General features: G+C 36.6%; 1 protein-coding gene across 1 annotated transcript in view; it reads left to right on the top strand.

Moving 5' to 3' along the window:
• The first annotated feature begins 1054 nt into the window (after positions 1 to 1054).
• Positions 1055 to 17783, top strand: part of etfdh (electron transfer flavoprotein dehydrogenase) — an 18151-nt gene continuing 1422 nt past the window's right edge. Inside the window, exons 1-12 of the mRNA XM_015385820.1 lie at positions 1055 to 1280; positions 1873 to 2031; positions 3868 to 4097; positions 5221 to 5302; positions 7178 to 7296; positions 9367 to 9444; positions 10881 to 11027; positions 11314 to 11454; positions 11802 to 11945; positions 13305 to 13473; positions 14655 to 14837; positions 16182 to 16403. Coding sequence (XP_015241306.1) covers positions 1250 to 1280; positions 1873 to 2031; positions 3868 to 4097; positions 5221 to 5302; positions 7178 to 7296; positions 9367 to 9444; positions 10881 to 11027; positions 11314 to 11454; positions 11802 to 11945; positions 13305 to 13473; positions 14655 to 14837; positions 16182 to 16403 — 1705 coding nt within the window. The 5' untranslated portion in view covers positions 1055 to 1249. The remainder of the gene's footprint in view (positions 1281 to 1872; positions 2032 to 3867; positions 4098 to 5220; positions 5303 to 7177; positions 7297 to 9366; positions 9445 to 10880; positions 11028 to 11313; positions 11455 to 11801; positions 11946 to 13304; positions 13474 to 14654; positions 14838 to 16181; positions 16404 to 17783) is intronic.

The following is a 17783-nucleotide window of genomic DNA, read 5'->3' as shown; positions in this document are numbered from 1 at the left end:
GTTTCTCAGAATTCTTACTTTAATCTCAGAACTCGGACTTGTTTCTCAGAATTCTGACTTTAATCTCATATTTCTGACTTTGATCTCAGAATTCTGACTTTAATCTCAGAATTGTGGATCTTAATGTAGATGGGCACCATGAAGGAAGAGATGTGGGAGCACTCAGCTTCATTGACAAGATGTGAGTTGTTTGGGAGGGCCATTGCCACAATGGTGGAAAATGATGGAATTAGGCGACTTTTTACGTGCCCAAGGGGTCCCCGGTGATGCTATTTCATTAATGGAGAGCAGAGGGTGGTTAAAACAAGAGAGCTAGTTTAGTCTCTAAAACAGACATGGCTACAGCTTGATGCTAACAGGTTTGTTAGCTGTCAGAATTCAGAGAAAAAAAATCCCATATTAAACTGAAATAAAATGTAAAAGTCAGTTAACTTTTTTTTCTTTTTTTTTTTTTTTTTTCCAGTGGCCCTAATCCTCTTACGTAAATTTTCCAGAATATATTAAGACAAAGAAGAAAAGTGCTTTTACACTCACAAAAAATGTTTTTGGTCTAAAATAACTTTAGAGGCACTAATGCTGATACTGGAACTTACATTTTTTAGTTTATAAATTTCAATTAGCTTTTTACCTTTTTTTTTTTTGACTAGTTAACTTTTTTCTTTTTTCCCCCAACTTAATTTACAGTAGGTAATATATAATTCAAGGGTTCATCTAATTGGTCAAATGCCAAAATAAGATGTACAGCCATGTAGCAGCATCCTTGCTGAATGGCTGGATATAGATGTTGTGCTTCTAAAACTCACTGAGGGATGGGGTGGGGGGGACTCCAAACTGTAACTTGTCCTATAAAGGATTAAAATTAAAGTGAACAACTTTTCTTCTATTGATGGTTAGCATCAAGCATTAGCAAATGAAACAGTAAACCGTTTGGACCCTCTTCTATATTATTCCAGATCTCTATACCTTATGCGCTGTGTTTTAAACTTCCATCCGGATGTTTTGAAGTATATAGATCTACACATGCGCAGTTACAGAGCTGTTAGGCAAGCGCAGCAGCGCAGCTTTTGACGCTCCCCACTGTCTGTGTTATGAGACGTGTTTTGTAAGGCAGTTTCTGCGGTCACTTGCTGGGCGACCGGGTTTCATAAACTTTGGACCGGGTTCGGAGGAAACACGGAGCCACCTCTGTCTGCCCGACTTTGAAAGGGGAGCTCTGGTCTTCTGGTGGGTTAGCGCTAACGGACAGAGGATGTTTCCAGTCAGCAGATACACATGCAAAGGTAGGGAAGCTAATTTAGCCTAACAGGCTAACGGGCTGCACTTTGGTTTGGTTTTCATTTAAACTTACAAAGTTAAACTCTGTTGTGAATTCATGCTCAGCTATTAACATAAGTCGATGTTTCTCCTTATTTCTTTATTTTTTTATGTATATAGGGGGAATAAAAAAAAAGGTTAAATCGCATTAGCATGCTCATTTTTCCTAGCATAATGCTAATCTGGGTGAAAGTTGAATCGGTTATTTGGGTCACATGAAATGGGTGAAAAAAATATCTGCTGAATATTATTAAGATATTTCAGACTGTTCTTATGAGTTATTGTTGAAAATAATTAACAGTATTATTTTTCAGAAAAAGACTCAAAACTTGATGTGTTTTTATCTGTTTGACAGCTGTTTTCTAAGAACATCATCTTGTTGTAGTAATGGTTTTAGTTAAACTTCTTTGCCTAATAAAGCTGAAACTTGTTGTTTTTTTGCCTAATGGAACTGATTTAAATCTTTGTTCAGAGGATACAGTTTTACCAATCTGAACCAGTTAAAAGTGGTTCCCAGCCACCTGTTCTAACTGGTCTGATCTGGGATCTTTCTTGCAGCACACAGATGTATCAGGGCATTGACAACACTGCAGACAGACCCTGCAGCCCCTCAACTTTACAGCAGTATACACAGGAGGACCTGCTCTTCAGTGTCAGCACCCCGCATCACCACACACTACACCATTCATCCCCGAGATAAAGACTCAAGATGGGAAGGTGAGACCTACAACACCCTGTATTTATGGTTAAAGTAACTTCCTGAAGTTCTTTTATATAAGAGAGCCAGGTATCCACCTCTTGCATAAAGGTCGCTCATGTTTTTATACCCGTCATGAGATCTTGGTATATTAATGATCCAACCTGATCGTCTTAAAGATATCAATGTGAACTTTTTTATTTCCTTTTCTGCAACACACCCTAAGTAGAAAGAAACGGCTGCTAGTTATTATAGTTTAAAACACATTTAGAAATGTTTGGCAATATGTTACCAAGGTGTAACATGTATTTTTCCATTTTACTTTTCCTGTGGTTAAACCCAGTTTTTATATTATAGTGCCAAAGTAACCAAAGTAGTATCTGCAGAGTATTATACTCACTATTCTACATACTGCCAGTATTTTCCTTCCTTTAAAAGAAAATAAACTGCTTGGATATGGAATATAAACGCTCCCCTTAGAGTACTGCTGATTTAATTGATCTGTTTGAAAATGACAAGCCGATTCAATCTGAGAGCTCGACTGATTCAATGCTAACATCAGCTTCTCATTCTTGACCTTGAGAAGCTTATAACAATCAATACATATTAGACAATACTTGGATAGGTCTTAATAGCTAGATCTAAGTCGCGTAGTGTCTTTTTTTTGTTTTGTAGGGTTTGATCAATGCAGAAATCAATGATTCTCCCAAATTCAGCTCTTGTAAGGACGACATGAAATTAATATCCTAATACTTCCCCCCTTCTGTCCTTGTCACTCTCTTCCAATTCATAACAAACAAATGTTATTCTGGTTCCAAAACAACAAATGTCCCAGTCTCTACCGTGTGTCGTTTCCTTTCACCTCTCATGGTTCATAGTATTGGAGTAAAACTGTGTGCAGCTGTGGTTTATAACTTCAGCCTCTTTCTCAAACCTTTTTCATACCTTATGGTGGCTGATAACACAGGGGGGGGGGGGAAATATCTTTGTTCTTTTGGACTCCAGTGCGGTCTTTGATACACTCCCTTCGTGTATGTACTCAGATTAAGGTAAAGGATCTTTATAGCACATGCCAAATCCTATCCTTTGGCATGTGTTATTTTTTGTTGTCGTTTATTTTGTGTTTTCCTTTTAAGCTGTTTTTATCAGTCAGAACCTGTAAAACTGAATAAAAAATCTTGTAAGATGCATTGTCCAATATATGCCAATAGAATTACAACTGTACAGGCATATGAATCAAAACTATCCCATGTTTCCTGTAAACATGTCTGTTTTTAGAAAGTGTTATTGTTAAAATGGCTTTTAATTGTTTGCGCTTTCTATTCTCTATTCTATTAGAGACCTTGTGGCCACTGATACTTTTTACTCATATGCCATTTGAAAGTGAAATCGGTTGTAAAACCAATTGTTTTTATTTATTATAGATAACTTTAACTCCAAAAACAATTAAAAAGCAATTCATGATCTTTTTAATCTTGAACAGAACACAATCAGGGGTCCTGTTTTTGCACTATAAATTCAAAGAGTTATTTTTTTTGTCTCTAAGGCCAGGTGTTTCCCTCTTAAATACTTGCAGACTCTTTTCATAAACAGAATTTGGTACCAATTGTGTCCAACTACTGCACACTGGCCCTTATCTTGAATCATTAGTAGAATGGGTTGAAAAATCTGAAATATTCTCCCAGCTTTGTCTTAATTCTGCATGTTTTCATATATTAGTTTATCTGGATTTTACCTATTTGTGTTTTATGATTCTTATTATTTCTTATTATCGTGAGTTATCTTAATCCTCCACACGTGGTTGTACTTGTTGCATTGCTCAAACACAAACATGCTTCCCTGTCTTTCTCTCATAGGTATCGAAATGGAAAGGTTTGCAGACGAGGCAGATGTTGTGATAGTAGGCGGTGGTCCTGCTGGTCTATCTGCAGCCATTCGCCTCAAGCAGCTTGCAAATGAACAAGAGAAGGAGCTGCGAGTGTGCCTTGTGGAGAAGGCCCCTCAGATCGGCGCACACACGCTGTCGGGAGCCTGTTTGGAGCCAAGCGCCCTCTTTGAGCTCTTTCCTGACTGGAAAGAACGAGGGGCAAGTATCTCAATATATGTTATGACCCCTAAGCATCAAGATACAAGTCCTCTCGTTCTTATTATTGACACTTGGGGAACATTGTTAGTGAGGGTTTTAACCAAACACATCATGTGAACTTTGATGTCAATCGTTCCTAAAAGTCATTTAACTCTGATGCTGAAAATCTGCAATTGAGATTAGAACCTTCCAGGCTAGGGTGCAGCTCTGTCTTAAAACCCAGTCTTATTAAGGGGAGTGGTGGTCTAGTGGTTAGGGCATAGGGCTTTGAATCCTGAGATTGGGAGTTCAATCCCCCACTCCCCCAGACTGCCACTCTTGGTCCCTGAGCAAGACTCTGAACCCCACACTGCTCACTGGGCGCCTCACAGTGGCAGCCCACTGCTCCCAATGGGAAGGGGTTAAATGCAGAGATAAATTTCTCTAATGTGAGATCAATAATGTTCAATTTATTTATCATTTATTTACTCTGATTTCTATATGGACAGGGTCAGTTCTCTCCATGTATGCAAGAAATGGAGAGAACAGTGCATCTCTGCAGCAGTATTATTTCAAAACAAAGAACTAGAATTTAAACATAATGTTTTAGTTTTTAGCATTACTGAGCATTAACTTCAGTCTCCAAATGTTCCCTGAGGTGTAAATAGACCCTTGTTACAATTGTGAGATTTCCAAAAGGCAAACAGCATTCCATAGTCCAACACGTCTGTAACAGATAAGAGATGCTGTAGCGTGTTGAGTTTCATGGTCATTGCCACAGGTTAGCTCCTACTTTAGCAAATTATGCCCTTACTGATCATAAAAGGTCTCCGTGTCCAAATATCAATCAGAATTTTAAAGCAAAGTGGTGTATTTCTGCTCACCAGATCAATTCTCTCTGCATCTCTTCAATATTTTGTTTTTTTTTCCTCCTATCGATAATTCCCCATTCACAGATTCACACTGTGTTAAATCTTGTAGTGGAGCGATTTACATATTGTAATGAATTCCTCAGCATATTAACCCATCCCCCCTACTCAAATGCTGTATTCTAAGATCTGTTTTTTTGTGCTAATACTGATAGGCATATTAAACCGTAATTAAATGTATAAATAAAGTAGGATGTGTTTGCTCTGTCTCTCAGGCACCTCTGAACACTCCAGTGACAGAAGACGTGTTCAGCATTTTTACAGAGAAACACAGAATCCCTGTCCCCATATTACCAGGTACACGCCTCCTTTAGCCCTCTGTCTGTCTGTCTGCATCTGATATCTCTGAATTATAAAAGCTGATAAAAAGACACCACTTCTATTTGAAGTTTCTGTTAAACATAGGTTAAAAATCAATGGTTCAGTTGTATTCATACTGTTTTGTTGGCGGTTGTTCTTTGAGTAATATCACTTAAGATATATAGCCCTTGTATCGGGAAGGGATGCAAGTTCAGTTAATTGATTATTCTAAAGTTGATCAATCTCATCGATTGATCAACGATTCATTAAGTGGCCGTTTTCTTAAAAACCTGAGTTTTCTTTTGTATCAAGAGGATCTTTCCAATACATGAAGGGCTAAATATTTTTTATTATATGAGTTCAGAAAATTATATTTTAATAATTTAGAATACCAACTATATTGGATATTGACTCTACAGAAATGTATTCTTGCAAATTAATAAATATACCGTATTTTCTGGACTATAGAGAGCACCTTACTAAAGCCGCGCCCACTCCGTTTTTTTTGGAGAGAAAAAAACGGAAATGTACATTTATAAGCCGCACTGGGCTATAAGCCACTTATATCTACTGAACTGTCTCCAACCAAACCTGTAGGGGGAGCTATAGAATTGGGACAGAGAATAATGCTAGCTCCCGTTAGCTTGTTAGCTTGCAGCAGTAAGAGCTTCGACTGAAAGATGGGGCTTCATCGGCTCTTTATTTCAGCTCTGCAGGAGTTCAGCCCAGTCTCTTCATTGGTTCGGCAGCTTTAATGCAGCAAATGTCAAAATGTGTAAATTTGAAAAATTGTTCTCCGTCTTGCCTGCTGCTAGCATGTTCTTGTGCTAAATGAAAATTAGGCCCTTATTCTTTGATTTCCAACTTTGACTTCCCCCTCTGGCGGTTAGGAAAAATCCACAGAAAAGCCGCACTTTCTTATAAGCCGCATGGTGCAAAAGTAGCGGCCAAAGCCCGGAAAATACAGTATTTTTAAGGTATAACAAAACAGGAACCTATTGGGTTACTGATTGAAATATGTTAAACACTGATTATTTTCAGTGTACAGAGATTTAAAATGATCAATAAAAGACAGGGTGTGTTGCTCTAACATGCTGTCAGAATATTTCCCCCTTCATTTAATGAGGTGGATGGTAGCTGTGATATAGCTCTGTTTTTAGTGTAATCCAACAATCTGGTGGTAGAGACCATGTCCTTATACTAGGGCTTTTAAACAAGTTGTTCTGGCTGGTTTTAATCTTACAGTTAGACTCAATGAAAGGCATTAAATCACAAAAACCCTCCCACTCTACTGTGCTTGCTGCCACCACGTCTTCGTCTTTCATGTTACCCATTTGTGCGTAATGCCACCCACTTTTGTGTCATCACATCCTCACCTTCCAGGCACAGCAGAGAAGATACGCTGGATACGTCATACAGCATAGCTAAATGGGAGCTATTTAGTTAATTAGTTTACAGAGTGTTTATATTTACAAACAAAAAGGTGTAGTCTGCATTTTTTTCTGCCTCTAAACAATGTAAATAATCATGAACAGGATTCTGAATGATTTCATGTTTCTGCTTTAGCATGGATAAAAGGGCTCCAAGCATTTTAAATAAGTGGAGCAATTTAAACCAGCCTGCACCGCCTCTGCTGCAATCCATGTGCATCTTGTTAATATTATGGATATACTAAAGATGAAATATACTTGAGTGGTGTGCGTTCTAAATATATATTTGACTAAACATTCTGGATTTGTTATTTTTGATTCACTCAGACATGTTTTCCTTAGCAGAGAGTCTCCTTTTTATATGGCATCTCTGGAGCCAGTTAATAAAGCAGTGCTTCATTCAGAAGGACTATATTTGTGTGATTAATCTAAATGTTTGTAGGGCTGCCCATGCAGAACCATGGTAACTACATTGTGAGGTTGGGAAACCTTGTGCGTTGGCTGGGGGAGCAGGCTGAGGAGCTTGGAGTGGAGCTGTACCCTGGTTATGCTGCAGCTGAGGTGAGATCCTTTAATTCCTTTAATCAAAATTCATTTACATTCATTAAACCATTCAAAGTGTTTTACTATGGATGCATACTTTTTGCCTTTTAAGGGTTTTTTGTGAATGGGAGGGGACTGGATATGTCATTTTTGTATGGTTATATGACAGTGACAGGGAATATGATGGGCATGATCTTTTTTTTCACACTATGGATGTTTAAATAATACAGGTTAGCATACAAAACAGCTAAAATAATATCTCAGTATGAACACAAACTTTCTATTGATGCATTCTGCTTTTTATGAATTTTCTTCCTGCTTTGTTTTTCATTTTTCTAAAATTTAATTGGCCTGTAAACTTGTATCTTTTTTATTATGGTTATTTGCTGAAATATGTTTTGAAATATTCCAGGAAATGTCTGCCTTTATGGAGTCAAAACTAGAATTTTATAGGACTATATCTCTCATTAGAAAGAAATCAACAAAGTAAAATAAATGAATCTGGCTCAGATCAGAAGTATGTCTAGTTATTGAGATATAAATTTATTTAATAGATCACCAACCTAAATCTTTTTGGTCATAAAAACACACTTTACAGTATCAAATATTACTGGAGATTTATGTATAGATTTCAGTCATTTTATTTTATCAATTAGTTACCACTAGTGGGTGAAATAATTGGTCAATAAGGATGATAAAGATATTTTGTAATTTAATATATCAGAGAAGGATTTTTATTTGAGTATCTTCACTAGATGGAGGAGAAATGGAAACCTGTAGTAGAACCTTAACTTGCATTATTTTCTGCTTTCAAATATAACATATATGCATGAATAAAGGCTCCAATAAATGGGATTTAAACTGTAGTTCATGACTCACTTTACTTGTTTTCTTTTACAATGTCCTAAATCTTATTTATTAATGTATATGTTTGTTTTTTTATCAAACCAATTCTCTCTAACAAACTTGTTTGTTCATTTTTATTCTAATCTGTGCAGGCTAAAGAAGATTCACAGTGTGTTGGATAATTATTTCACCCTTAGAAACTAATAAAATGCAGCTTACACAATTAAAGACTGATTATTATGCATTTATATACTGATGATTGAATATAAACTTCTGAATTTTGACAGGTTCTTGACTTCGGTATATATATATATATATTTTTTTTTTTAAACCACATGCTAACGCTATTGGTACTGCTGCTCTCCATGCCCCTCTCACCCTATCTGCACAGACAGCATATTTAATTTGCTTGAAACTTGAAATTACAACTTCCTGATCACTACTAAGTTTCAATATAATGAACTTTTAAGTTGATTCCGATTTTAAAACTTGAAGCAATGAGATATCAGAGACAGTTTTCATTTTCTTTTGTTTGTTCAGATGAAACTTAGATCAAATTGTCTTTAAATGGCTGAATGATGAAAGTATAGCGAAGCTTGAATTGACCGACCTTAACATGGACGCTGTTAGATGGCGCGGGTCCGTACGGCTTCCAGATGGCTCTCAGTCACTTGTGGTATTTGATCATCTGACAGAAGCAGTGGGTTGAATTCTGGAGGGACCCGCTGTCAGTGGGCCAAATACAGCAGAGCTGATTGAAGGACATCCCACTGCTCAGACGGACATCTGTTTTAAAGCAAGCTGTGAGAGCAGCCCAGGAGATTATCAAGGCAAAGAGGAGGGATGCTCTGCTCTGACAGGGGTGCTCGTTGACAGAGTAGCATTTTAGCTGTGCAAGAAAACTGTAACGATGGAGGAAGACCCATAAACACAAGCCTGGCCGAAACAGGAAATCAGTTAATGGTGACATCTAAATAAAGATTTTAGAGGATAAGCGTACAAATTATTTTGCGTAGTCGAAGAAATATAACACTCAATCTTCTGCTGTTTCTCATTTAAAAAATAACTTGGGTTCATCATATATAAATTTACCCTGAATAGGATTTTTGTGTGGATCTAAAATAATGTCTCATCTGAACTGCATATACACATCTGATCTTTTGGAACAGCTGGTTAACAGTGTGTGTCTTCATCATTTTATAGACACATCCATCCTCTCCATCACCTGCGTTATAATTTCAGGTCCTGTTTCACGAGGACGGAAGTGTTAAAGGTATCGCCACTAATGATGTAGGCATTGCCAAGGATGGCTCACCGAAGGTAATGTACCGTAAAGAAAACAAATTTGATCTAGTCTCTTTTTATGTTATTGGAAATGGAGGATTAATATACTAGGGATAGATGGAAACTCTTATTTTTCTGTTGTTTGAGTCTCTCTACATTTCTTAGAAGCTGAGGCCAGCTGTGTCTTGTTTAAATCTCTCTGAACTGTCTGAATACTTACTGATTTTTTTTTTTTTTTTTACACCTTAGGATCAGTCTTAATCCCTGACCTGTTTTCTTACTTTTGAATAAATCTCTTATCTGCAAGACATCATTTGGTTTCTTAACTGTGATGACAGAAGGTTAATTTTTCAGCTGTTTGGTTAAACAGAGCAGGACCAATGTAAAAGCAGAAACCTCCCCCCTTCAATAGAAACTCAAATGTTAAACATTTTCGCTGTCTTGTAAATTGCAGCAAGGCGTTATGGCCCAGACTTGTATCATATTAGGTTGATATAGTATAATTCTGATGTCTAAATAAACAAGATTAAAACCTCAATAAAACTCCCAACTAAGCCCAAAGCATAATCCTGTAAAAACCTCTGAATGGTGTTTTGCAAAGTCTATCAAACTCCTATGAAATAACCTTTTTTTTTTTTTTTTTTCAAAAAACTAAAAAACAAAAATAAACTCTAAACCTATTTTTTTTTTGGTGGGACAAGTTCACAGAATGAAATCCAGATTATCTCTCCCTTCTTGCCTCTTTCGGTTTCTCAGTCAAAGCCTCCTTTACTCCTTGTGATTAACTGTAATAAGTTGAAGAAGGAAAACACACCAAAGCCAGAAAGACTAATTTTCACAAATCACTATAATAAATAAATTAAAAAAACTGACTCATAATTCTCTGTATAAATACAGACTGAAGGTCCCCAAATTATAAAACAAATCTCCCTTTTGTACAAACCACTACTAACGCTGTATCCAGGGCTTTATGTTACATAGTTAGTTTTTTCTTTAATCATTCTCTCATAGATTTCTCCATCCTGCTCTAGTCTTTAATTATTGTTTTCATCACAGTTCAGCTGGACTCACCTGCAGCCTTCAAAAGTTTTTATATTTCCCCCCCAGGATGTTTTTAGCATCATGTCGCCTTCCCCTTTGGTTATTTTTCTACAAAACATGGCATTTGCATGTTGGGAGGGAAAATAAGATCAGTAGCTCTCATTATTAGACTAATATTAGGATTTCTTTTTACTGGATTTCTTTTTTTATTATTTATTTTGATAAAGGGAACCAAAAATTGGCTGCCATTTTAGATTTTCATTTGAAAAATGATGTATCCCTCTTCTGCTGATTGCATTAATTGGTTTTATTTTACTGGTTAACCACATGGAGGCCTTATGTTAGTGGTTATTTTTTTAATTTTTTACAACATTTTGCTGTTTAAATCTCTGATACAACTCAATATGTTTTACTTTAAATCCATTTTTCAGGATGTTTTTGAGCGAGGAATGGAGCTACATGCTAAGGTGACCTTGTTTGGAGAAGGCTGCCACGGCCATTTAGCCAAGCAGCTTTATAAGCAGTTCAACCTGCGGGAGAACTGTGAACCCCAGACTTACGCTATTGGTCTGAAAGAGGTAACTAACTTTAACTGGTAAAAACACATCGCACTGTTTGGAAAAAAAACTAACGATAATGGTTCTTCTTTAACTGGTTAATTCTGCCAAAAAAGAAATAATTAAAATACTAAACGTAAAGTGAAATAACCCAAATGTCACTGCAGTTTAGCGGCTGTAGCGGTGAAGCTGATAACACTCACGCTCCAGAGATTTCTCACAGTCTTCAAAGTGTTGTTTAAAAAAGCTAGCAAGAGTCAACCTTCATAACTTTTTTCTTTTTTAAACCCTCCAATCTAATCTTTAGCTGTGGATGATTGATGAGAAGAAGTGGAGACCCGGCAGGACAGAGCATTCGGTCGGTTGGCCCCTGGACAGACACACATATGGCGGATCCTTCCTGTATCACCTAAATGAAGGAGAACCTCTAGTTGCCTTAGGCTTCGTGGTGAGTGTTTTCATACTCCATCTGCATGTAATTGACAACTGAGCCTCATGGTGTTGATAAAAACAAACTGTCAGGATAATCATCTATTCCTCATGAGTGCAATATTTCACTCATACCTTAGGGGGAGATTGTTGCAGATGCTCATTTGCTTTGCAGGATAAACTCACTGAACATTTGTTTATAATACAGCATCCGGTGCAACTTTGAAAAATTTTCTTTCTTTATGATATTCAATGAGATAAAACACTTGAAAAAGTAATGAAAACTGGGACTTGATTGATTGCCAAAGGTATATGCTTGCAAGGTTTCATTTCTACTATTGATGAACTCTTCTGTTTTTCTTCCAGATTGGTTTAGATTATTCCAATCCTTATTTAAGCCCGTTCAGGGAGTTCCAACGCTGGAAACATCACCCTTTCATAGCCTCCACACTGGAGGGAGGTCAGAGGATAGCTTATGGAGCCAGAGCCTTAAACGAGGGAGGATACCAGGTAAGATTGACCTTTGCCCTTGATTTAATCGGGAAGAAAAGCCACTCATTGTTGCCGTTATGTTATAATTTCGAGATGCAGCCAGCTGTTCTAACATAATCCTCTAGAACATTAATAATATTAACAAAGTAGTTCAATTTTCTTTAAGATAAAAACACTTGCTGCATGATTTTAACTATAACAAACTTACCTCTTTTATATTGTGTTAGTGTCAATCAAGTTTGGCTTGAAAAGTTTTAGGCAACCTTTTAAGTTTGTTGGTTTTGGTTTCCTGGTTCTGTTATTTTCTAATGAGGAGCCGGAACAGATTGTTTACTGAAACTTTAGAGTTTGTTTCTTTGCAGGATGATCATTAAATTTGATCCACGGATGCTTCTGAGTCACATCTGTTCATAGTTGGTCTAGAAAAAAAACAACATGGTTTTACATTTTAGCATCCAAACCCTGCTACTCAAAATGTACAGCTATTTTTGTTACTTTATAGAAAAGGAAAATAGTTTAACGTGTTTGTCATTGTGAGGGACAGAGCCAAAAAAATCAGAGAAGCACAGGGAAGTCATTAATGAAAAAATGGTTACAAATTTATTTAGCAAAAATAAAGTTCTAACTTTTAACAAGACTGGGCCCATCAAGGAAAACAAATGACAAAAATCAGCATAATCCAAACCTGACACAGGAAAAGACCTACCTAACTGACACACAAGGGAAACATATATTTATATACACTGGTTGATCAGACCATTTTAAAAAAAGAGGGAAACGTAAAATACATTTTCCTAAACAAAACAACAACAAAAGACAAAACTGATCAGCACCATACTAAATCAGCAACCTATGAGGAAGAGGACTTAAGTATTAAACTTTCCAAATTTAATTATAGAAAACAAAACCAAATACAGAAACTTAAACCCTTCCAACACCCCTTCTAAAAGTAGGTGGAAGAGTCCAACTAGGCCTCCATGTCAATGAGGAGATCCTTTGCAGCTGGGGCCTCCTTTCCTTTACTGGCTTCACTCGTGACAGCCTCCCAGGAACTGGCAACTCAAATGACAAATATATTAATCTACAGAAAACCATGCAAGAAATTAGAAAATGAGTCAACCAAATGTGTGCACCAAAATAGTCAGCTAATGCCAAATCAATGCAAAAAAAAAAATATTAAATACAGTACAGTAAAATATAAGATTTAATGAAAGAATTACCAGACCATTTGTTGTGTGGTTGCACATACGGCCATTACAGTCATTAACGGTAAACTAAATATGCATTAATGTCTTTATTTGGTGGCCTAAATTAAGTAGCAAGTCGCACCTTTTAGACAGCTGAATAAAACCCACTTTGTTTTATATTCCTCTCTAGTCTATCCCTAAGCTGACGTTTCCTGGAGGACTGCTGATCGGCTGCAGCCCTGGTTTCATGAACGTCCCAAAGATCAAAGGCACCCATACAGCTATGAAGAGCGGCATGCTGGCTGCTGAAGCCATCTTCCCTAAAGTCACAGCAGAGAGCCTGGACTCAGAGACTGCAGGTACGGAATTATTACTCCTTTAAGGATTCAGATTCACTGTCGGCTGTTTTGGTTTTAATCTCTATTTACTTCAACACAGAGTGAGGAAATGGTAAACTGTTAATGAAAACCTATAAATAAGTTATCGGAGTATTACACCATTTAGTTTATTTGAACTTTTTCACTCAAATTAGAATACCAAACATAATCCTGCAAGTTTACTCTGATGGATCTTTTTATTAAATTTTTTATACATTTTGGATCAGCTGTATAATCTTTAATAATTGAGTCTCATATATTCCATCTTTAATTCTAAGATTGCAGATCTATAAAGGGTATCATTTACCATGGCGAGGACTTTGATAAGTTTGAAATGTTGACTGAAAGGTAACTAAAGTGTAACAAGACAGCAGCATTCAAACGGGCACAAAACTCTGTACTCGACCTATAGGAGCATCAATCAAAGACTGAAATATCAATAAAAATGTCTGGGCAAAGACTTTGAAGGATATCTGGCGCTTTCAGCACATTTTTAGATTGAAATTCCCTAGAAAAGCATTGTCAACATGAAAAATACGTCAGTGATGCACAGCCTATTATTTAAAGGTAGAATTGGTCATACAGTCACTTCTATGGCAGAAATTCTAAGTATTATTTCTTATTGGCATTGTTACGAAATATAACAGATAAAACAGATTAAATCTATGAAATGTAAAATAACTATTAGAAATTTGAATTCCAAATGAAACTGCTCCCATTTAGATATAGCTGCTCTTCATTTGAAGGTTTTTATTAAAAGTTTGACTAAAATAGAACTATTTCTGACTGTGTTCGTTGACTTAACATATAAAGAGAAAAATACCTTTTTATTTGCTTATATTTCTACCAGTCTCATTCCGGTTCCCAATTCTTAGCTTGGATGTGATTTAATTTCTAGATCCAAAACCCTGCTTTTTAAGCAACTTAAACACAGATAAATTAAAACACCTAAAGCTTGATAATAACTGACCTAAGATGTCCCAGGATGACGCGGGCTCTGGCAGCTTTCTGCACGCAAGACGCTGCTTAGTAGTGTCATGAATCCTCTGCCATAAATGAACATTTAGATTAGAAATATCAGCTGGTTTCGTTCTTTAACAACTGGCAAAAAAAAGGAGAGAAAACTAATGGATAGATGTTAATCTGTCCTCATTCTGTCCTAGGGCTTCATGTACCAGAGTACAGCGAGAGCTTGAAGAGTTCCTCTGTGTGGAAAGAGCTGTATGCAGTCAGGAACATCAGGCCGTCCTTCCACAACTACTTTGGTCTTTATGGTGGGATGGTTTACACCGGCATCTTCTACTGGATGTTAAGAGGAAAAGAGCCTTGGACGCTCAAACACAAAGGTGAGGACGATCCCTTTGTTTCTGACTTATTACTGCAACACTATTTAGAGCAGCAACATTTATGTTAAGTCAATTGCATGAAGGAAAACGGGGAAATTAAAAAAGCTTTAAATGAAACTATAGAAATGTTTTCTCTTTTGTGGACTTTTCAGACTATAGGCCAATGCAAAGGCTCTCACTCTTATACAAGTACTCCTCAGTGAATATGATGCTGTTATTTCATTTATGAAGGGAAGGTTATATAGATTTTTCTACAGGAAGAGTGATATATTTCAAGTGTTTCATCTTGCTTCTCTACAGGGAAATAAAAAGGGCTGCATTGTTTTGAACAAAGGTTTAGCAGTCATGTTTAATATTGAGATGTCATTTTATAAGCACACTTTCATTACATAATGTCCCAAAACCCACACTGTAGCATTAGCATCATGGCAACCAATGAAAGACACACAGGTGCAGCTAATAAAGGACGCCAGAATCCACGTAACCTAACGGCCACACTGGAAAAACCATCTAGAAATAAGTAAAATTTTCTTATTTTAAGTGTATTTATCCTTAATTTGAGTAGGTAAATGAGATAGTTTGCCAATGTATTGAGTATTTTTACCTGAAAATAAGACTATGCAATTGTGTTTCCTTATTTGAAGTGTAAATTTTCTTGTTTCATTGGTTATTGAAATCATTTTTTTTTTTTATTCAATTTATTAGCAAAGAAAGTTGATTTAGGGTTAAATAACTCTTTAAAAATACTTTCAGATATAAGTTGACTGGATTAACCTAGTAAAATCAGTCTTTATAGGAAGAGAGCAGACGGACAGGATGTACCTTTTTCAAGGACAACCTGATTATTTAGACTGCTGAATGTCTTGTAAAATGGGTTATTTTATTGTATTTTATTATATTGTTTGAAAAAAAAAAAAGGTTAGAACTGTGAATATACAGTCATATGTTTATATTACTGTTTTCAAGGCTGCACTTTGATTTAGGGAACAATGATGTCTTCTGATATTGGACCTGTGTTTGAGAAGTTAGTTGAATTTAACAACCTGAACCTGATGTCAGCTGCACTGCATTTATTCAGGGATTTAAGGCAAAGAGGTCAAGAGAACAAAGGTCCATATTTCTGTATTGAAAAGTTATTAGTATTGTTTAATAATTTAAGCTACCATTTGAAACTGATTGAGATGCTGCTGTAAAACCTTATATTCCAAGTCATTGTGGTTGAACATGTTATCTGTTCTGACTGGGACCAGCCTTGTCCTGCAGACGCCGGTGTTTGAGTGTTACTACATCATATCACTTCAGAAAGTCAACATTTCCTAACCAGCAGCACTCTTTATACGGCAGGCATTGATGCAAACCAGCTGAAACCAGCGAAAGATTGTAAACCCATCGAGTATCCAAAGCCCGACGGCAAGATTAGCTTTGACCTCCTGTCCTCTGTGGCCCTGAGCGGCACCAATCATGAGGGGGACCAGCCTCCGCACCTGACCTTAAAGGATGACAGCATCCCTGTGGCGAGGAACCTTGCCATTTATGACGGACCTGAGCAGCGCTTCTGCCCTGCAGGTAAATACCTGATTTACTTTAGATCTGCCGAGTCATGTTTACAGTTTTAATCTAATTATTATCCTTCACTAATCAATTAATTTGCTGTGTGGAAAAAAACACCAGAACCTCACAGTTAACACAAAAAACACAATGCTTCTCATCAAACAAAAACACCTTTTTCTGCCTTGGGTCTGCTATTTCCACATAATTAGGATTTATTGATTATAAAGTCAGACATCTTAGGTTCTGTATGTGACTAACTTTTCAAGAGATATTGTTGTTGAGGAAAGTGCTTTTGCATACTAGGCAGACAGATTGCCAGCTGTTTATCTCATTTTGAAAGCAGCACAACTCATTTCCTCAAAGATGGGTTGTGTTTGAAATGGCTGGAAAGTGTGAAACTTCATTATGACAGCCTGGGAAGTTAACTGCAATCGGTTTTATCCTTTGAACAAGAGAAAAAAAGCGAAAAGATGTTGAATCAAGCAGTAATAAATCAAGTAGTTTATGGAAACTTTGGATAATTTTTATCATTCGTTACAGCATAATGTCACGGTGTAAATGTGGGGCTGTTCCAGCTGAAGGCAGTTTAGATTATTTATTTTTTCTCTTATTTATCACAGTGCGGTTGCATTAAAGAAATGCATCCAAATACATTCTGAAAGGAAGCAGCACTTCTGAGGTCCTCATCGTGACTGGCCTAGATTCTCTCATAGAGCATCTGTTGGTTAATGGGCAGAGCAGCGTCAACAAGTCCCAGAGGAATAATCTCTTTAATTCTACAGTCAGTGGCCTGTTGTGTAGCACTGCAGAAAAACCTAAATCAGACGGCTAAGATTTATGCTGAGGTGGAACCTTTTCAATAAAATGATAAAATTGATCCTAGAGAAAAGGATGCCGTTTAAATGTTGCTTTATAAAAATCAGTTTGTAGTAGGGCTGGGCGATATAGAAAAAAAGCTTATCGATAAAAAAAAATGCATATTGATCGATATCGATAATTATTGAAAAGATTTGAAACCATATTTTATGTGCAGCTCTGCCTGGACTTTTTATAATGCTAAATGATTTAATTTTAATAAAAAACACAAACACAGACTTCTAATTAAATCTTTATTTAACCAACTTTTTTAACCATAACAGAATTGTTTTAAAGAAAAATAACTTAAGAGACCTGAGCTATGTTATTAAATACTGACAAAGAATAAACTAAAGTGACCAAAAAAGTGACCAAAATAAATATAACAGATAAATAAATGCCCCCCCACCGCCGCCGCCGCCCCTGTTTCCTTCTTTCACCTGAGTTATTACTTTGGAGTTTCTGGCCCCTCAGGATTTTTCTCTCAATTGTTAGAACTACGTGGGAAACTGCCCAGAACTGAAAATATATATATATTTT

Source organism: Cyprinodon variegatus, unplaced genomic scaffold, assembly GCF_000732505.1.
Source record: "Cyprinodon variegatus isolate N-32 unplaced genomic scaffold, C_variegatus-1.0 Scaffold349, whole genome shotgun sequence".
NCBI classification, from domain to species: domain Eukaryota; kingdom Metazoa; phylum Chordata; class Actinopteri; order Cyprinodontiformes; family Cyprinodontidae; genus Cyprinodon; species Cyprinodon variegatus.
This window is presented reverse-complemented; position numbering and strand designations above follow the sequence as displayed.